Source organism: Oryx dammah, unplaced genomic scaffold, assembly GCF_014754425.2.
Source record: "Oryx dammah isolate SB20612 unplaced genomic scaffold, SCBI_Odam_1.1 HiC_scaffold_7, whole genome shotgun sequence".
In the NCBI taxonomy this organism is placed as follows: Eukaryota; Metazoa; Chordata; class Mammalia; order Artiodactyla; family Bovidae; genus Oryx; species Oryx dammah.
In genome coordinates, this window is record NW_024070191.1 from 560909 (window position 1) to 579287 (window position 18379).

Genomic DNA, 18379 nt, shown 5'->3' on the forward strand with positions numbered 1-18379 from the left:
AACTAATCTCAAAAATATACAAGCAACTTATGCAGCATAGTTCCAGAAAAATAAACGATCCAATCAAAAAATGGGCCAAAGAACTAAATAGACATTTCTCCAAAGAAGACATACGGATGGCTAACAAACACATGAAAAGATGCTCAGCATCACTCATTATCAGAGAAATGCAAATCAAGACCACAGTGAGGTACCATTTCACACCAGTCAGAATGGCAGCGATCCAAAAGTCTATAAGCAATAAATGCTGGAGAGGGTGTAGAGAAAAGGGAACCCTCTTACACTGTTGCTGGGAATGCAAACTAGTACAGCCACTATGGAGAACAGTGTGGAGATTCCTTAAAAAACTGGAAACAGAACTGCCTTATGACCCAGCAATCCCACTGCTGGGCATACACACTGAGGAAATCAGAACTGAAAGAGACACGTGTACCCCAATGTTCATCACAGCACTGTTTATAATAGCCAGGACAGGAAAGCAACCTAGATGTCCATCAGCAGATGAATGGATAAGAAAGCTGTGGTACATATACACAATGGAGTATTACTCAGCCATCAAAAAGAATACATTTGAATCAGTTCTAATGAGGTGGATGAAACTGGAGCCTTTTATACAGAGTGAAGTAAGCCAGAAAGAAAAACACCAATACAGTATACTAACACATATATATGGAATTTAGAAAGATGGTAATGATAACCCTGTATGCCTGGTGTCTGCTATTGTTTAGAACGGACTTTTGGACTCTGTGGGAGAGGGAGAGGGTGGGATGATTTGGGAGAATGGCATTGAAATATGTATACTATCATGTAAGAAATGAATCGCCAGTCTATGCTTGATATAGGATACAGGATGCTTGGGGTTGCTGCATGGGGATGATCCAGAGAGATGATATGGGGTGGGAGGTGGGAGGGGGTTCAGGATTGGGAACTCATGTACACCCATGGGTGATTCATGTCAATGTATGGCAAAACCAATACAGTATTGTAAAGCAAAATAAAGTAAAAATTAAAAAAAAAAAAGGAAACAGGAAAAATAGGTTCTTGATATTGTTCCGAAAGTAGAAAAGAGGAAAAAAGAGAAGAAAACAATAAATAAATTCAATTACTGTAGAATCAAACTACTTAAAATGGACATTTTAATACCCAGACAATATTCTTAAACTTTCAGGCATAAGTGATTTAAAACTTTATAAAAATATATATATATAGCTTCAAACTATACAGTTTATTCAGTTTAACAGAATTTCCATCTTAAAATTTAAGACATACAAAATTTCAAAGAAATTTTCAATTTTATCCCAATTTATCACTTGAAGTCTCAGATTACATTTACCTATTATGTACAAACATATAAATAAATAATATGGCAGAATGTCCTCAGAGTTCCCAGGGTCTGGGTTATAAAGAAAACTTAGAAGAGAATTTCATCTCCTCTGTGTATAGGAAGTAAGTCTCAGACCACTTCATACCTGTCTTTTCTAGTTTCTTGTCAAATATTAGCTCTTTTTAAACAGATACACTGATTTCATTCATCGTTTTTCTCAGGAAGGATATGTGTGATCCAGTAATTAAAGAAAGCTGAGATTACTCGGGCATATTCTGAAAAGCAAAAAGAAAACAGACCAAAAAACAAAAAGAAAAATTATAAATTATTATTTTGCAACTATTAGTTCTTAGGCCAAAAGTAAATCCTGAATTAATCAAATGAAACACAACTTAGGAGTTGAAATGACACTAATAGCACACTTGTGAATCCCACAAAAGTATAGGTCAGTCTGGAATGTTTGTATTTCACTTTATAACATCACACCCAATACTACATGCTTAACACCTGAGCTCGAAAAAACTGCATATGAAGTGAAAGAGAAACATAAGTTTACACCAAAGGTGGACAAAGCAGCAGGAAGTTAGAAGCATACTTCTAAGTGAGATGAGCTGCGATGGATGGCACTCAGGTTTCAGGAACTGTCCCAGGAACGGCTTAGCAAAGTGCCTGAGCTGAGGGCACGGCCCCTCGTTTCAGGCCTTGCTCTTTGTAAAGACGCTCACGGCAGGGAATGCCAGGTCCAAGGCTCCAACCCCAAGCCTTAGACTTTGGTGCCCTCAGGACAGCTGATTGCTGCTGAGGCTGAGATGCATTTCTGAGAAGAGGCTGGGACTGTGGGCTGGGGTCCATCTCGTGCTCCATACAGAAGTGTGCCAAGATGCCTCCAAATGCATGGTCTGTCCTGCCCTAAGCAAGCCCCCTGGCCCTCCAGCCTCACGCATGATGATGCCTAATATGGTCACAGAGGACTCAGGAGGGTTCAGGGCTGGGGTACCCGCAGGGTCTTCATGGTGTGCAGAGAACAATACAAACCCCACAGATGATAACTGTATGTACATGCAGATAACAGAATGCAGTATGTCAGACCAACTGTAGAAACACGTGCACTGGCTATGGATATGCTGCCACACCCAATTAATGAAACACCCACAAACTAGGAAAACTAACTGCTGAGGCAGCAGAGAGAGAAAGGGCCCAGTGTCTGCTATTGAAATGCTACTATTTCCAGGCTGATCCCATCGACAGGAGAGATGCAGCTACTGACTAAGCTTCATAAGCTAGTTGTATGAAAAAGAAAACAATTTCAGAATTCTAAAGCTGACTGAATTAGACAGAACCAATATTTGAAGATAAAGCTTCACTATTTGTAAGATTTTATTATATAAAGTAGCATGACATGGAAACACTTCTAATGCATATCCTACACAGACACACAAAAAAGGAATTTATTTTCACAGAGAAGTGCTTCAAACCTAAATTTTAGTTCCATCAACTGATTAAATAGGTGCTTCCAGGCAAAACTTGTCCAGTGATTTTCACTAAAGCCCCCAGCGCTCCCCCTGCTCCCCTGATGCATCTCAGCCATGTGTGGGGAGCACCTTCAGTGTGAGGAACTCAGCTGGACTATAAATCATTTGTTTTCATACCTTATAAAAACACTGTGTTAGTTTAACTTAATAAAATTGGCCTTTTGCAAAAACTTCCTTATGGAAGTAAAAATGCTAAAACACTGAATACAATGGGCCCAACAACCGGCAGGAAGGAAGAATGCAGACATGGGGTCATGGGTTTGGGGTCCTGAGCGGTCAGGGGGTCCCCCCACTGGTGGGAGCCCGGCTCTCGAGCACTTGGCCCATACCTCAGGACCTCCTTTTGGAGCTGCTCCCGTAAGAAATGAGCCCACTCCCTTCCTTGGCACACACACCCTCAAAGGCACCATCTTCACCCCCCAGCTCTCCGCTTCACACTCCAGATCCCACCAGGACAAAGCCCCTGTCCCCCAAGCCCCACACTGCTCTGTGAAGGGGACTGGCAGCGGCTTGCCGGCGCATGAGCCCCACCCTGGACAAGGACAGGCACCTCCAGCCAGTCCCGGACCCTCTGACTGCCTCTCCTGCTCATGATGGGCTCAGGCCAAAAAGAGCTCTCGCCCAGGCAGCAGGGAAACCCGAGTCCACCTTCACATCTGGCCCAAATCTGACCACGCTTGGGGATGGCCCTCTTGCCAGGAGCATGACCAAAGCCCCCGCTGCCCCCAACCCCTTCTCCAGTCTGAGCACAATGGCCCAAGAGGCCCTGCTCAGCACAGCCACATGCCACAGGCCTCCCAGTGGCCCCGTCTCCCAGGACGAGGGCCAACACACTCAGCAGGGCCCCCAGGGCCCGACATAACCAGGCCCCGGCTTCTCCCTGACCTTCTCCTGCTCATCCTGTGTCTCCTCCAGGGGCGTAGCTGTACAAAGCACACCTTGCTGACTTCCCCATCCCCACAAGAACACGACCCTGAAGGGCAGGGAGCTCCTCTACTCTCTCCACTGAGGGCCTGCGGTGGGACCAGTGTCACAGGTGGGGCAGTTAAGGCCCCTTATGGATCAGCTCTGGATCAGTGGAGGCAGGTCCTCCTGAGGACCCTGACTCACAGGGTGTTGTCAATCCCCCATCCACACTGCTTTACCGTTGGCTTTACTATCAGCTTTACTGTCATTTCATGTGATGAAACGTGGCATGTAGCTTTTTCAACATGTCGGTCTGACTCCTCAGCTGTACTCAGGTTTCCGAGGAGGAAAGCCGTGCACTGCACTCACTCGGAGACCACTGCCCTAAGGTGACCAGCAGGAGCTTCTGCCCACTCAGCTGGCTGCCTGTCCTATGCCTATCTGGGTCTGACAGGGGCTCTGCTCCACGCTGCTCCCAAACACAGTCCCGATCCTTTGATCCTCAGTGTCTGCAGACTTCGGCCCATTTCAAGCTGCTAATGTGAAGGCCCCACCCCATGGCACTGTGAACACACAAGCACAGTCAGCCCCAGTGCCTGACAGTTTGCATGGAACAGGTATCCAACAAAGGTTGAGGAAGTAAACAAAAGAGAAATCATCCAGTGGTTCAACTCCCCCTTTTAACTTCAGGGCTTTAGGAAGGCAGACCAAGATACCTGAGGGACAGAAAATGGACCATCTTTACATCTAGCAGAGGAAAAAGAAAAGGGAAAAGAAATGAACTCTTCCACTTCCATTTAGACCAGTAAAAATTCAGTCCTAAGAGTAGAGCTCACAAGTCTGGAAAAGCAGATTGCACATGCATGTCTGCATATATCAGGAGATATTTTTACAGCAAGAGAGATGCAAGGCACATAACCCTCTGTGGGAACCTACTCCTGAAGCATATGTGCAGCCTTACATTTTCTGATACAGGACTGTTTCGGTGGAAAAAGTTTTTCAGAGGTGAGCCCGAGACAAGTTTCTAAAGCAGCACAATGAACCAAGGGCAAATAAACAGAGCACATACCGAGTGGCATCCTGCAGTGTTCTGGGAACACGTCCAGGGCACTCTTCAATCTCTTGGTGTCACGCAAAAGTAGCAGCGTTTTCATGTGATCCAGAATGAACACGTCTGAGGGGGACACACTGTGAGTTTCCAGTTGTTTAAATAATTTGTTGGTGCTTTCCATAAAGACACCAGAATCGGAATCCTTGGAGACACCTAAACAAAGACAGGGTCACTGAGAATTGCATTTTTACTCTTGTAAACTGAAGATAAGCTTTCACCTCTTAAAGAAAGCCTCAAACGTATATTTCTACTTAAGAGTGATGTGTTTGGGATACAAAAAGTTGCCATGAGGGACATTCAGAGCAGAACTCTGAAAATTAAGCAACAAAATACAATTATTGAAGCACAGTGGAAACGTGGTGTCTGTTAAGGCACCGACTCATAAAGCATCTGGGTGTCCCGTGTCCTAGAAGTCACACACAGAGCACAGGGGAAAGACACCACACCAAGCTCTCTGACGGCATCAGGAACTTCAGACAACAAATCTGCTGGGTGTCTGCGATGCTTTGGGGAAGCCCAGGAGGTGACCGTGGCTCTTCTGTTGCCCACAAGCCACAGCACCCCCCCGCCACATCACATCGTGCTGAGGCTGTTTCTGCACTAGCCCCAGCTGGCGCTCATAGAATGTCCAGAGCCTGTGACTCTGTGGCCTTTGCCAGCTCTGAAAAGCTCCTGGCTGCCACCTCATCCCATCCCACTGCCCAGTCCCATGGGCGAGCCTCTTTGTGACCTATGTGGTTGCTATGCCTAGAAGCTCTGTTTAGTTATCCTAATAGGTTCAAATTTTCTCACGCAAGTCTCTGATTTGTATCCTTGTCCACCTTCTCCCCACTTCTTGGACATCTCAGTCACAGCTGTTTTAGATCTGCCATCTGGTAACAGCAGCATCTCTACTCCATGGACCCTTTCTACTACGCTGTTCCTCGTGGTTTAGGTCGTGCCATCCTGTCTCTTGCTGCACCTCACACATTCCATCGAATGCAGAGAAAATCTCAGGAGCTCGGCTCATGGCATTCTCCTTGCCTCTGCTTGGCAGACAGAGAAGGAGCCGTCGACAGAGCAGACAGCAGGGGGTTGCATGTATGGCCGGCAGAGGTCCAGCTGCACCTGAGCGTGTGGCCAGCATGCTGTGCGGGAGGGTCAGTTTAGCCCTGCCTGCTTGGTCCCCAAGACACCAGAGGCTGCCCTCCTCCCATCCCACAGTTCAGGGCTGAGCCACGACTTTAAAGGGGACCAGTGTGGCTCTGCTTCTGATCTTTGACCTTCCTTTGTCACAGAGCTGCCAACTCTGGGCCCTCCACCTTCCTTCCCAGACCCAGGCAGCCCCAGGGCTCTGCTAGACACCCTGCTCCCCAGGGCTGCACTGACCCTTCCCCTGGACCCTCACTCGAGCCCATCTGGACGGGCAAATACCTGAGGGGCAGAGGACAAACACCCGAGGGGTGGAAGGCAAGCACCTGTAGGGAGGAGGGCAGCAGGTGTCTGGCTCCCCTGGCCTGTGCTGCGCCTTCTCTGGGACCTGCCCTTGGCCTCCTCAGCAGCTCCTGAAACCCCAAGTTCACCTTACACATCAGACTCCTTGGCAGAAGGGTCATCTGCCAGAAGCTACTCTCTCAGGCAGAGATCATCTACTGAAATCTCTCTGAATCCTATTTCTGTTCTGCAGTGTATCCGCCTCCTCCTATTAGTGTCATGTGGGTATTTGCTAAGGATGTTTTCAACTTATTATCAATACAAAGTGTGGGTAAACAAGCAAAGAGAGAAAGGGTTAATCTTCTTAGTTAAAACGGATCCACTAAGCACAGTTTTTTTGCATCATTGTTTAAGTCCATTCTTTACTCCTCCAGTTATTATATAGTCAGCATTTCTCATCTCGTTTGTGCTACAGTCTGGATGCACTAAACCACTGGATTGCCAGAATCTACCAGGAACAGATCAGAACCAGGGGAGGCGGAAGGTAACTCAGCACTCTGCTCTTGGCTCCTGATCCTTAGGGCTGCTGTCAGACTCTATCCAAAGGTAAGGAATCATCACCCATCAGAACAAACTCCAGAATAAATTTCATTTCCTATATCAGTACAAATAGTGCTCAAGTATCCTGAACACAGGAAAATCTCAAATCACTGAGTCACACATTGGGGAGTAAATCAATGTGTACACTTCCTTCAGGACTCTACCAGCTGATGAAAACGAGCAAGAGTTCATCAGTCCAACCTGGATTTATATTCTCTGCAGACATACAGCTGAGAATACCAACATATTCAGAGAAATGAGGATGAGGAGACCACCCTCATCTGGACCCATACCGCTAATGGGCTGGCTATTAACCCTGGTAAGCCTCAAGCAGGGGGTCAGCTGAGATCTTTGCTGGGATGAATTTAAATATTTGCATTTTTGCCTCAAAACTAACAATTTATTTTGAATACTGAATATTTTAATGTATTTTGTATTTTAAACTTTTAAACATTTTAAATTTGCTCGTTTTTTCCAAGTGAGTGGATGCCATTATTCAACAGAACAACAGGAAAAAACATACCATCATAAAAATAAATTTCTTGTGTTGACTTCAAAAAGTTCAGGATACCATCTGCCTTTTCATTGGTACTTTTCACCTCTTCCTCCTCAGCGTCCGGGACTCCTCCCTCCTCAAGGGGCAGGACCTGCTCCTCCACAGCACCCGCAGCCCCGCCCCCTGGGGCACCCCCAGCGTTCTCTCCATCAGTCACTCGCACATCCTCCTGCTCACTGCTGGTCTCCTCAGGCTGGTACATGAAGTGCACGCTAGAGGCTCCTGTTAGTGAGCCAGCTGCTTTCTTCCTTTGCATTTGCTGTTTCTTTTTGAGTTTCCTTTTTTTATTTTTGCTTATTGTGGGGCCATCTGTGTGCCGTGGTTGCAATTTTTCTTGCAGAAGACTCTGCTGTTTCTCTGATTCGGCTGGTTTTACATGGATGTTATTGGGGTTTTTAAATTTTTTCTTTGATTTATGCTTTCTAATTCTTCTTCTCTTTGGCAGATCGTGAAGATCCTGATCTATAAAAATAAAAATTCAAATACATCAATTTTCTGTAAAGTGGAATCATAACAAACTCACTAGGCTAAATAAATTTTCCATTAGGATTTTGTAAATTTAGTAGAAAAGGAACTTAGGACATTTACTTCAGTGATTATTAATTTTATTCAAACCAAGTACACTATCCAAGATCCTGGGATTTATCATAAAGTAAATTAACAACCTACTTGTTCTTCCAAAAAAGGTGTGTGTGTGTCTGTGTCTGTATTTATTCATTATTGCAGTCATGACATATGGTGATTTTAAGGATGTAAGAGCTGTTGCAATTTTATCCAGAGTAAAATTTCACTCCTAGTTTTGGGGAAAAAAACCATGAATTCTTATGCTTTTTAAGTGTGCTTTAGTACCTTCTAAAGAGTTACTTGTATGTGGGGATGAGAAGCAAAGTGATGACTGAACTGTCCCAGTCAGCAATGGGTCACACCTGAATGAAGGGAAGACCTGGGCTCTCAGAGAAGTTGAAGGTCTGGAGTAGACATGTGGCGGCAAGGCCTGTGGGAGGACATGGGGCCTGAGACGAATCACCCCCTGCCAGTGCTGCCCTGGCCATCCTATCTTGGCACCCTGGTGGCAGTGCATACCCAGTGCACACTCAGCACACACCCACTCTGCTCCAGCAGACCAAGGACAGCGGTGCTGCCACCCATACTCAGAGGCTCTTATAGGTGATCCCTGGGCCCACCACAGGTCACGGTGAGACTTCTGAAACATTGTGTCACCCCATGGAAAGAAAAGCCCTCTACCGGAAAGTCCCACTCTGGAGCCTTGATCTGCCACTGACGTCAGACGGAAGGTGCCGTGGGGTCGATGAGGGGCTCGAGACTCAGAGCCCACGGGTCACCCCTGTGGTCCCCGAGGCTGTGGCCACCCTTGTTCTGGGCTCCACATCCATCTAGGTGCCCACAAGCCTCCCTGCCGCTCCCGGTGACATGGAGGCCCTGCCCTGCAGCCAGGAGTGGTCGCCACATCAGGCACTGCTGCTAGAGACAGGCAGAGTCCTCCCTGGCCCTGGTCCTTGATTTTCTCTTGAAGTACGTGACAACTGAAGACCTGTTGCTGCCTGGAACTTCGCATGAAGCCTGAATCACTGCTCATAAAGTCATGACACGACAGTCATGTAGTCCCACACACGCTGTATTTCCTCTCTCCCCTCAATCACAGTGGATGACTAAGCACAGTACTTTCCTATTTCATTTGAAAGGTGATGTTAACTGACATTAGGGACCTGCTTAGTGTAAGAGCCCACAGCTGATTCATGAGCACCTCCGAATAGCTGGCCCTTGAGTTGGTCTTGTAAAATATTAATGTTTGAAAAATAACAGCAGCTTATGAAAATTTTTTAATTCTCCAGGTTCAGTTAAAAAAGGGAAACATCAGATTTTTCTTCATTAGGGTCCATTCTTGCCTTTATTTATTTGGAAAATAGTCACCTATAGGATGCTCCATCATGTCACTGGAAAGCCATCTGGGGACCAGTGTGCAGTCATTTGGGGGCATCCTCTCTGTCTACCAAGAGTGGTATCCAGGGACTTGCTCTCACTTCTCCCCAGTATCTGCATTCTTCAGGCCCGTCCAGCCAAGCCAGTTGCCGACATTATCCTCCAGTCATTTCTCTCTCCAAGCAGTGAGAGCGCAGCATGAATGCAGCCCTGTGAAGATGGTGAGCCGTCAGCCTGCTACTCTGACTATAAAACAGGGATCCAAGGAGGAGGATGTGGCAAAAAAGGCTGTAAAATGTAAGCGTATCATACTTTTTTATGTAACTGTGGGTGTGCACTTCTTAAGAGGAAAACTTAATATGATACTAAGACAGTGAAGGTCCAGATGCTGGGGGTTAACTGTGGTTTCTTGGTGCTGTGATTATTTCTTTAGGTTATTTCTTTCACTGTACTTTTCTGATTCCCAACTGTAAGACATTGAGCAGATACAGCTTTCATAATAAGGAAAATTGAATATTTTAAACTTAGTGAAATTATAACAACTGAAAACATATGGGATGGCACTAAATTCTGCTTAAAGGCAAATTTATGATCTTAAATATGTCAGGAAAGAAAAAAGGCTAAAAATCAATGATATAAGCAAGAAGCTGGAAAAACACAACTTAAACCTGATGAAAGTAGAAGAAATAACAATAAGAGGCGCAGAAAAGAGAGGAAGAGGAAAGGAAAATCCAACAGAGAGGCAGCAGCCAGCTCTGTCACTGTGAAGAAAGACAAACAGCACAAGACAGGACGGACGGGCAGAGGAGACGTAAACACAGTCTCGGTGAAGGCATGTGTTAACACCCTGCCTGTGGACTCTAAAGGACCGGGAAGATGACCCTGTGAACAGCTCTGTGCAGATACATCAGCGAGCAATCCCCACAGCCAGCTACAGGCCTAGGTGGAATCACCTAACTTCTGGGAAACATTTAACAAAGAAACAAACGCCACACACAAAAAACATTTCCAGAGAATAGCGACAGTGACAGTGACAGCGCTTTGTGAGGACAACACAGTGTTCATTTCAAAACTGGAGGAGGACTCCGCAGGAAGGGGAGCCTGCAGGCCAGCCCTCCCATAAACGTCAACACTAGAGAAATACTACTTCTAGACAAAGTATCAACTGATTTACTGCAGCGCATGAAGGACTTAATCAGTATTAACATCACTACATCAGGGAAACTTGGTTGCAAACTAGAAACGGAGGGGAAATGCGAAATGTGACAGAAGGTGAGAAAAGCCCTCTCCCTGCCAGCTCTGAAGAATGCCCGGGCAGGGCAAGGGGGAGCAGGAGGAGTGTCAGAAGTGGAAGGAGGTGCTTCTGGGACGCCAGCCTGACGGCACCTCCGTGAACCCAGAAGGCCCCAGGCCCTACAGACCCACTGTGGGGGAGCATGCAGACACAGAGGCAGGACGCAAGCTCACCCGCCCAGCAACCAGGGTGGCAAGACGACACCCAGAACACCAACTGCAGGGCCCCCACCGGGACAAGAGCAGCCCCAGAGCAGCAGGGTGCTTTGCTGCCCTGGGCCTCTCCATGAGGGCTCCAGACAAGAATGAAACCTGCTAATAACTCTTGAGTGTGACTGCTGGGCCCATGAGTGACTGTGGTGTGTGCTGACTGCAGCCCTAGATCAGAGTCTACACTGAGAGCCCACCTAGGACTCTGTCTCACCTTCGCATGCATCTGGTAAAAGCCACACCTTCTCAGTCAAACAGAGGGCCTGCTCTGCTCCATACCTGGGAAGCTCTGGAAAGCATGCATCAAGATTTCTTCAGCCCAGACAGAGTCAATAAGATCTGAAAACTGATCTGCCTCAGAACTGCAGCCTAAATCTGTCAAAACACATTGAAAGGATGGTTGTTTAACTCACAGTGAATCCACATTAGAATTGTGCAGTGAGCTCATGCTTCCAAAAGCCACGAAGTTAATAACTATTTCAACTGGAGCTTGCTATTAGAATAATAATCATAATAGCTTCCCATAAAAACGACTTGATTTTAATGACTTTGCAGCTTGATCTGAACACAAAAACCATGTCAATACAGTCAAACCACTTGTAATTATGAACGAGGAGAGAGGACTGGTGCTTCCTTACTGGCTGTTTTTATAAATATTCAACTTGGTCATCAAATATTGACTGAAGACTTAACTCCAGCAGGCGCCAGTGCCTTAGGGAATTAAGAGCTGGCAGTTCTCACATTTGTACAAGCTTTGCAACAAACCCAATCTGATTGGCACGGCGAGTGTGGGGTTTGCCAGTGTAGGATTATTACCATCAGGTAGTCAAGGAAACAGGTTGGAGAAGCAAGGAAGGCCACACATACATTCAGCAGTAGGGCTGCAGACCCCAGGCCCTTTCCACATCCCCAGCCACCTGGCAAGTTGGGGCTCCAGCCCCCAAGAGTTGGAGGTGAGGCTGCGAGAGCAAAAAGTTGTAGAAATAACCACGTACTGGATGGAAGGCAAAGGGGGGGGGGCACCTGCATTTCTGAGGTGGGTGTGGGGTCAAGAAGGCCAAGAGAGGAAGCGGGGAAGGACCTTGTGAAGGAGAGGCCCCCACGCTGGGGTGACCGGGCAGAGGGCAAAGGGCCATGGGACCTGATGCTGCCTGCTGGCTGCACAGGGGGCAGGTCAGAACAGGGTGACAGCAGTCACGGCACGTCTCAGATGGACACAGGATGTGTGTGAGGTCAGCAAATGAGACACCAACCACTGCACAGCTGGGCCCCAGCAGGACTGACCAGCAAGAACGGGACTGGCAGGAGCAGACGGGAGCCCAGGGGCTGTTTCTGTAGGCAGGGTGGCGGTCACAGGAGGAGCCCACAGGAGCCCCACGAGGAGCTCCGTGTCCACCAGAGCCTGCTGGCCCTCTACTGAGAGCCACATGGCCCAGGAGCCACTCCTGTCACAAACAGCATAGCAGAGGCTGCTGAAAGTGAGAGAGGGGGGCGTGATAACCCTGAGTGGGAGAAACCACGCCACAGATGTCCGCGGAGGAATTAAAACCAAAGCAAGGGAGATTTCGTAGGAAATCTGGAAAAGGAAGACATCTCCAGAGGAAGATCCAAAACAAGAGCCTAGTAAGGAGGAACCGGAAAACGGCCCAGACAGCAGGCAGTGGGAGAGTATAGAAAAGACACCTGGAGGCACCTCACAGTCAGTGAAACCACAGACCTGAAAACAGATACTAGGGTGCCGGCACCCAGCAGAGAGCATAACTGTCACACTGATGACAGTGTTCATATGCCAAGGGCTTATCGAGCACCAGGGAAAGTTCTAGATGTCTTTCAGTGTGGGAAAGGGGAGCCTAGTTATAAACAAGTTGCTTACATAAGACAGATTTCAGCTACTTAAAAAAAATGATATAAATACATCTATATGCAATGAAATGGAAAAAAAAAAAATCTCCATAACACACCAAGTGTGGAAAGTGGTTTATAATGCAGGACATATAATCTGTACTTTTATAAAAGCTGCATGTGCACATACAGCATGTACAGGGAGAATTTTCAAAAAATGTTTATTGAGATCTTGCCCAGGTGGTCTTAGGTAATGTTTTACTTCCTGTGTGTTTTCTATAATGCTTGACTTTTCTATAGTAAGTATTTCTGTAGTCCAGAAAAACAAAATACTTTTCTTTAAAAAGAGGATTGGCGTAACAGAGAAGAAAAGGCCCTCTTTCCTAGAGGCTGGCCTGTTTTTCAGTTCATAAGAAAGTTGAGGTTCCTATTTCTGTGTAGAACATGTGATGTAACGTCTCTCTGTAGAGGTCCCAGAATTTCACCTGCTGGCAGTGGCAGGCAGGGACTCCTCCTTGGCAGGATGAACAAAGGATCTTTGCAAAGCTGCTGAGGCACTGTTAGGACCGCAGGAAGTGAATGCCTACAGCGGAGGGATGTGCCTCTGGCTGCACAGGGTCTGACAATCCAGGGGTCTGGACAAGGCCTAAGGCGAGGAGGGGGCTGGCCTTGGGGGTCACCAGCAGGCCTGCCGCCTGTACCCGGGCTGAGCCAGGGGAGGCAGGACGACGCGGGCACATATAGGGCAACGACCTGCACTGACGCTTCCTCCTCAACTTCTTTAGAAGTAACTACTGAACTGACTTAACGGTGCTGTGCATTCAAATGGACACAAATGGTGGACACTGTCCCACTGGACTTTTCTTCTCTTCTGACTCCAGTCCTCACACTCTCTGCTTAAATTGCCAGCAACAAGACTGTGGAGCTTTTTGTCTCCTGGAAGGACACCCCTCTAGCTTAGCAGTGCACCCAGAAGGCTCTCAGCTGGGGTGCCGTGCACAGGCCCGCCTGGGGAGGCTCAGGGGTGGAGCTCGCTATGGCAGCAGCTCCAGGGTGAGTCCGCACTTTGTTATTAAACACCCGAGGTGCACAGCGAGTATGTCACCAAAGCGATTTATCTTTATAAGGACATAGCTTAATTTTCTAATGAAACAATCTATTTTTCCAATAATTATCTTCCAAAGATTTTCAACAGGGCTTAAAAAGATAAATATATCACTCCTTAACTACCTCATTTTTGATTTTATGGTTTCTGATTCTTAGGAAGTCAGAAAGATCAATCTAGTAGAAAATCATATTTGCTTAATATGCAAATTAATTAAGACGTATGGTATAGAGTTTCATAGTTTATTACTTGTTAAAAACCATCTGGGGAAAATTTTATCTGAAAATTCCAAATTCCTCTTAAGGAAGTTTTAAAGCAATAAATTAAACAGAGAATTTTTAAGGCATGAATGTGACATGCAGCCTCTGTACCACCCCCAGAGCACCTCCTTCACTCATAAAACATCTGACAGCATTGTTCATTTTTCTACCAGACATGCAACCTAAGTTATTTCCATGATTACAAAACTGATAACAATCTTGGAAATTTTGAAAAAAATTGGAAAGTAAAGATAAAAAGTTCACTTAACAAGAGCAGCACTTTCAAGTTTGGACATATTAACGCCAGACTTCTCCTGATGTGTAATGTGTTAACAATGGGGCTGAGATCACACCCCAACCTGAGTCCCCTCCCAACCTGAGTTGGTGCTGTCACGCATCTTCACAAGTGTCTGTAATGACTGCAGGCCACATGGCCACGTGACACTCACCCCCATTAAAGTTCACGTGAGGTTGCGACACTGGAAGTCCCTTAGGGCTGTCTGCCACCTTACCTCCTGTGTCCTCACTGTTGGAAGAGCTCTCTGAACTTGAGCAGCTCGGCGGCTCCAGCAGAGGGGGCACCCATCCCTTAGGAGGCAGGCCCACGGTATAGAGCCGCTGCGTGGGCTGGACCCGAGTGTCACCACCTGCAGGAAGAGGCACAGACGGATGCTGTCAGATGTCCACGTGCCGAGCGGCTTCTCCAGCCAAACTCACTGAAGATGGGAAGCCACGGCCATAACTGCCGACTTTAGTAAGCCAAACATTTTGCCAGAACAGCCACTCAGCTATATAACCAGCCAGGAAAAAGGAACAAGCTATGATTACTTAAATTTACATTAAGTTACTTATTATATAAACTTCTGAGTTTTATGACATGATATAAAAACATAATTAATTCATGAACAGGAAGCAGAAAACAAAAAGACTCCACATAACACACCCCTCATTATCATAATATCAATCTCAACATTGTGGTGCCTAACCTTTTGGAACTTTTTCTCTGTAAATGCTAACATGTACATACTATGTGTCTGCACATACACCCACACAGACACACACTTAATAGGATCACATGATATGAGTTTGGGTGAACTCCAGGAGCTGGTGATGGACAGGGAGGCCTGGCGTGCTGCGATTCATGGGGGTGCAAAGAATCGGACATGACTGAGTGACTGGTCTGAACTGAACACATATTTTATCATTATACATGTATATTTATATGTATAATATCTTTCAGAAGTGAATGTGATAAAATATTAAGATGCATTTAACTCTATATGCTCTTAATGGCTATATGATGTTCCATGTCATTGGCAAATTTAACTGTAATTTAACCACTGTCTTAAATTTTGCATACAGAAATTGACTCTAAATTTTCACTATCAGAAGTGGCTGCCATGACCATCCAGGGTATATAAAACTTTGCACAGCTGACCTCATGGTCCCACTAAATAAACTCCTGGAAGTGGGCTGCTGGTCTGTATGGTCCAGAGCAGCATCAGTGCTGCTCTCCACACCTTCTCAGGGTAGGATCAGCGCTTCCATCTCCATATTTTCACTCAAAATATGGCAAAGTAATCTTTACCTAATACAAGGGGATATCCCAATTACTCTTTCAAAGAAAAATGAATACTTTATTTTATAAATGACAATGACAAGGACTGAGAGAAATCACTAGTGCACATATAACAATGTGTGGTTTCAAGACATTTAAATTGTAAAAGCCTTGAAACATTGCCAAATAATTCTGCCATCAGTGTATTTCACTTTTGTGAAGCTACAGTGCAAGAATGCAGTTCTTACGTTAGCCTTATCCGCCCGGTTGATTAATGACTGAGTCGTTCCCGCCGGGATCGAGGGCAGAGAAGAGACGTGCTTCCAGGCAGACTGTCCCCTGTTGGGCAACATCAACGCTTGATCATTTTTCTTAGAGTATTTTTGGAAACTTTTAATTGGATAAATTTTTCTCAATAAGAAAATCAAACAGAACTTGGAAACGTTATTGCTCACCAAATTATCAGGATAAATATGGGCGATGCCAATGAAGGGAGGCAGGAGGTGACTGCTGGGATGAAGGATACAGATGCTGGACACTGAGGGCAGAACTCTTTGCAAGGCTCCTGTGCTGACCAGGCGCTGCCCTGAGGCCAGGCCTGTGGGCGGTGGATGGGAACCTGCTCATGCGTAAGGTACGGTGGCTCAGAGCAGAGCACAACATCCAGGCCTGGCTTCTCTCGCCTCTTCTGGTAGCAGATGCTGTCAGGATGGCGGTCAGGGTCATGTTCACCACTGAGTGCTCAGGGGACAGCAGGGCCAGGGCATCCCCTCGCCCCTACACTAGGCTGCAGGGTGAGGCTCAGGAATCTGGAGGGGGCAAGTCAGCACCCTGTTGCTGCTCACAGAGGCCAGTGCCTTCCCAGAAACACTGGCGTGGCCAAAAGGTTTCAGAAAAGGCGACTTCAAAGGCACTCCTCTCCGTGGCTGACTGGCTTTGATCGTGGTTCACCATTCTTACCAGATCAGGCTCTGGGTCTGATATGCAGGATACCCACTTGAGTTTGCTTTCATTCCTAACCTCTGACTCCCCTCTGCACTGTGCTTGTCCACACAGGACCCCTCTACCACCAGCACACATGTGCCCTCTGCCAGGGCACCACCACCAGACTGCCCTTGGCTTGGCTGATGCCTTCAAAGTTAGTGTTCTTATGTTACAGGGCTCAGGGCACAATGACACTGTTTTTTATAACTCTTGTGGGATTATTTGGCTCTTTAAAATATATGCAGATATAACTGGCAAGTTAAAAACAATAATAAAAGCAATAACAAAAAAATAGAGTCCAATATGCACTCGTGAGTGACAGAAATTCACCAAAACCCACACACAGGTGGCTGTGGCCATTTACAGATCATGTCCTTTTCTTTAAGCAACAGTTAGAACTGGACATGGAACAACAGATTGGTTCCAAGTAGGAAAAAGAGTACATCAAGGCTGTATATTGTCACCCTGCTTATTTAACTTATATGCAGAGTACATCATGAGAAACGGTGGGCTGGATGAAGCACAAGCTGGAATCCAGATTGCCAGGAGAAATATCAATAATGCCAGATATGCAGATGACACCACCCTTATGGCAGAAAGTGAAGAATAAGTAAAGAGCCTTTTGATGAAAGTGAAAGAGGAGAGTGAAAAAGCTGGCATAAAGTTCAACATTCAGAAAACTAAGATCATGGCATCCAGTCCCATCACTTCATGGGAAATAGATGGAGAAACAGTGGAAATAGTGGCAGACTATTTCTTTGGGCTCCTGCAGATGGTGATTGCAGCCATGAAATTAAAAGACGCTTACTCTTGGAGGAAAAGTTATGACCAACCTAGATAGCATATTAAAAAGCAGAGACATTACTTTGCCAACAAAGGTCCATCTAGTCAAGGCTATGGTTTTTCCAGTAGTCATGTATGGATGTGACAGTTGGACTATAAAGCAAGCTGAGCACCGAAGAATTGATGCTTTTGAACTGTGGTGTTGGAGAAGATTCTTGAGTGTCCCTTGGACTGCAAGAAGATCAAACCAGTCCATCCTAAAAGAGATCAATCCTGAGTATTCATTGGAAGGACAGATGTTGAAGCTGAAACTCCAATACTTTGGCCACCTGATGTGAAGTGGTGACTCATTTAAAAAGACCCTGATGCTGGGAAAGACTGAAGGTGGGAGGAGAAGGGGACGACAGAGGATGAGATGGTTGGATGGCATCACCGACTCAATGGGCATGAGTTTGGGTAAACCCCGGGAGTTGGTGATGGACAGGGAGGCTTGGCGTGCTGCACTCCATGGGGTCACAAAGAGTCGGTCACGACTGAGCGACTGAACTGAACTGAACCAAAAGTGAACAAATAATTATCAGAATCACCATGCTGTGTCTTTTAACAGTACAGGGAACATTTTCTCAATCTCACCCAAGGGCTGACTGACAAAGGCCCTTTCCTTATTAGGCTGATTCTTCCAACACTGAAGAGATCTTGGCACATCTACACCTCTGATTATCAGCAAGCTGCCGCCACCATAGGCATCAAACCTTCAAGGGAATTCTCAAATGACCTTTTATTTGACCTGCACACAATTTTTGTCTATTTGATTGTGATTTTGTTGTTTTGTCTTCAGTCAAGTTTTCTCTTTTTCTAGCTGCAAATAAACAGTGTTTTTCCTTCAGAATTCCCAAGACACAGTGCTTCAAAAAAAATACACTGTTCTTTCATGATTAAAAAATACTCAAGAAATTAGTAT

The 18379-nt window shown here is 46.1% G+C and overlaps 1 protein-coding gene across 4 annotated transcripts in view; it reads right to left on the reverse strand.

The window, feature by feature from the left end:
* The window catches only part of ERICH1 (glutamate rich 1), a 45229-nt gene that overhangs the window by 10353 nt on the left and 16497 nt on the right, over window positions 1–18379 (reverse strand). For 2 of the 4 annotated variants that reach the window (XR_005721514.1, XR_005721516.1), the window contains 4 exons: window positions 14606–14740; window positions 7410–7904; window positions 4832–5026; window positions 1470–1599 (listed from right to left, as the gene is read on the reverse strand). Coding sequence is in view for 1 of the 4 variants with exons in the window: in XM_040243196.1 (XP_040099130.1) it covers window positions 1526–1599; window positions 4832–5026; window positions 7410–7904; window positions 14606–14740 (899 nt within the window). In the remaining 3 variants the exon portion in view is untranslated. Of the gene's footprint in view, window positions 1–1175; window positions 1600–4831; window positions 5027–7409; window positions 7905–14605; window positions 14741–18379 lie in introns of those variants that run through there. The other 2 variants (XM_040243196.1, XR_005721515.1) reach the window with 2 other exon arrangements.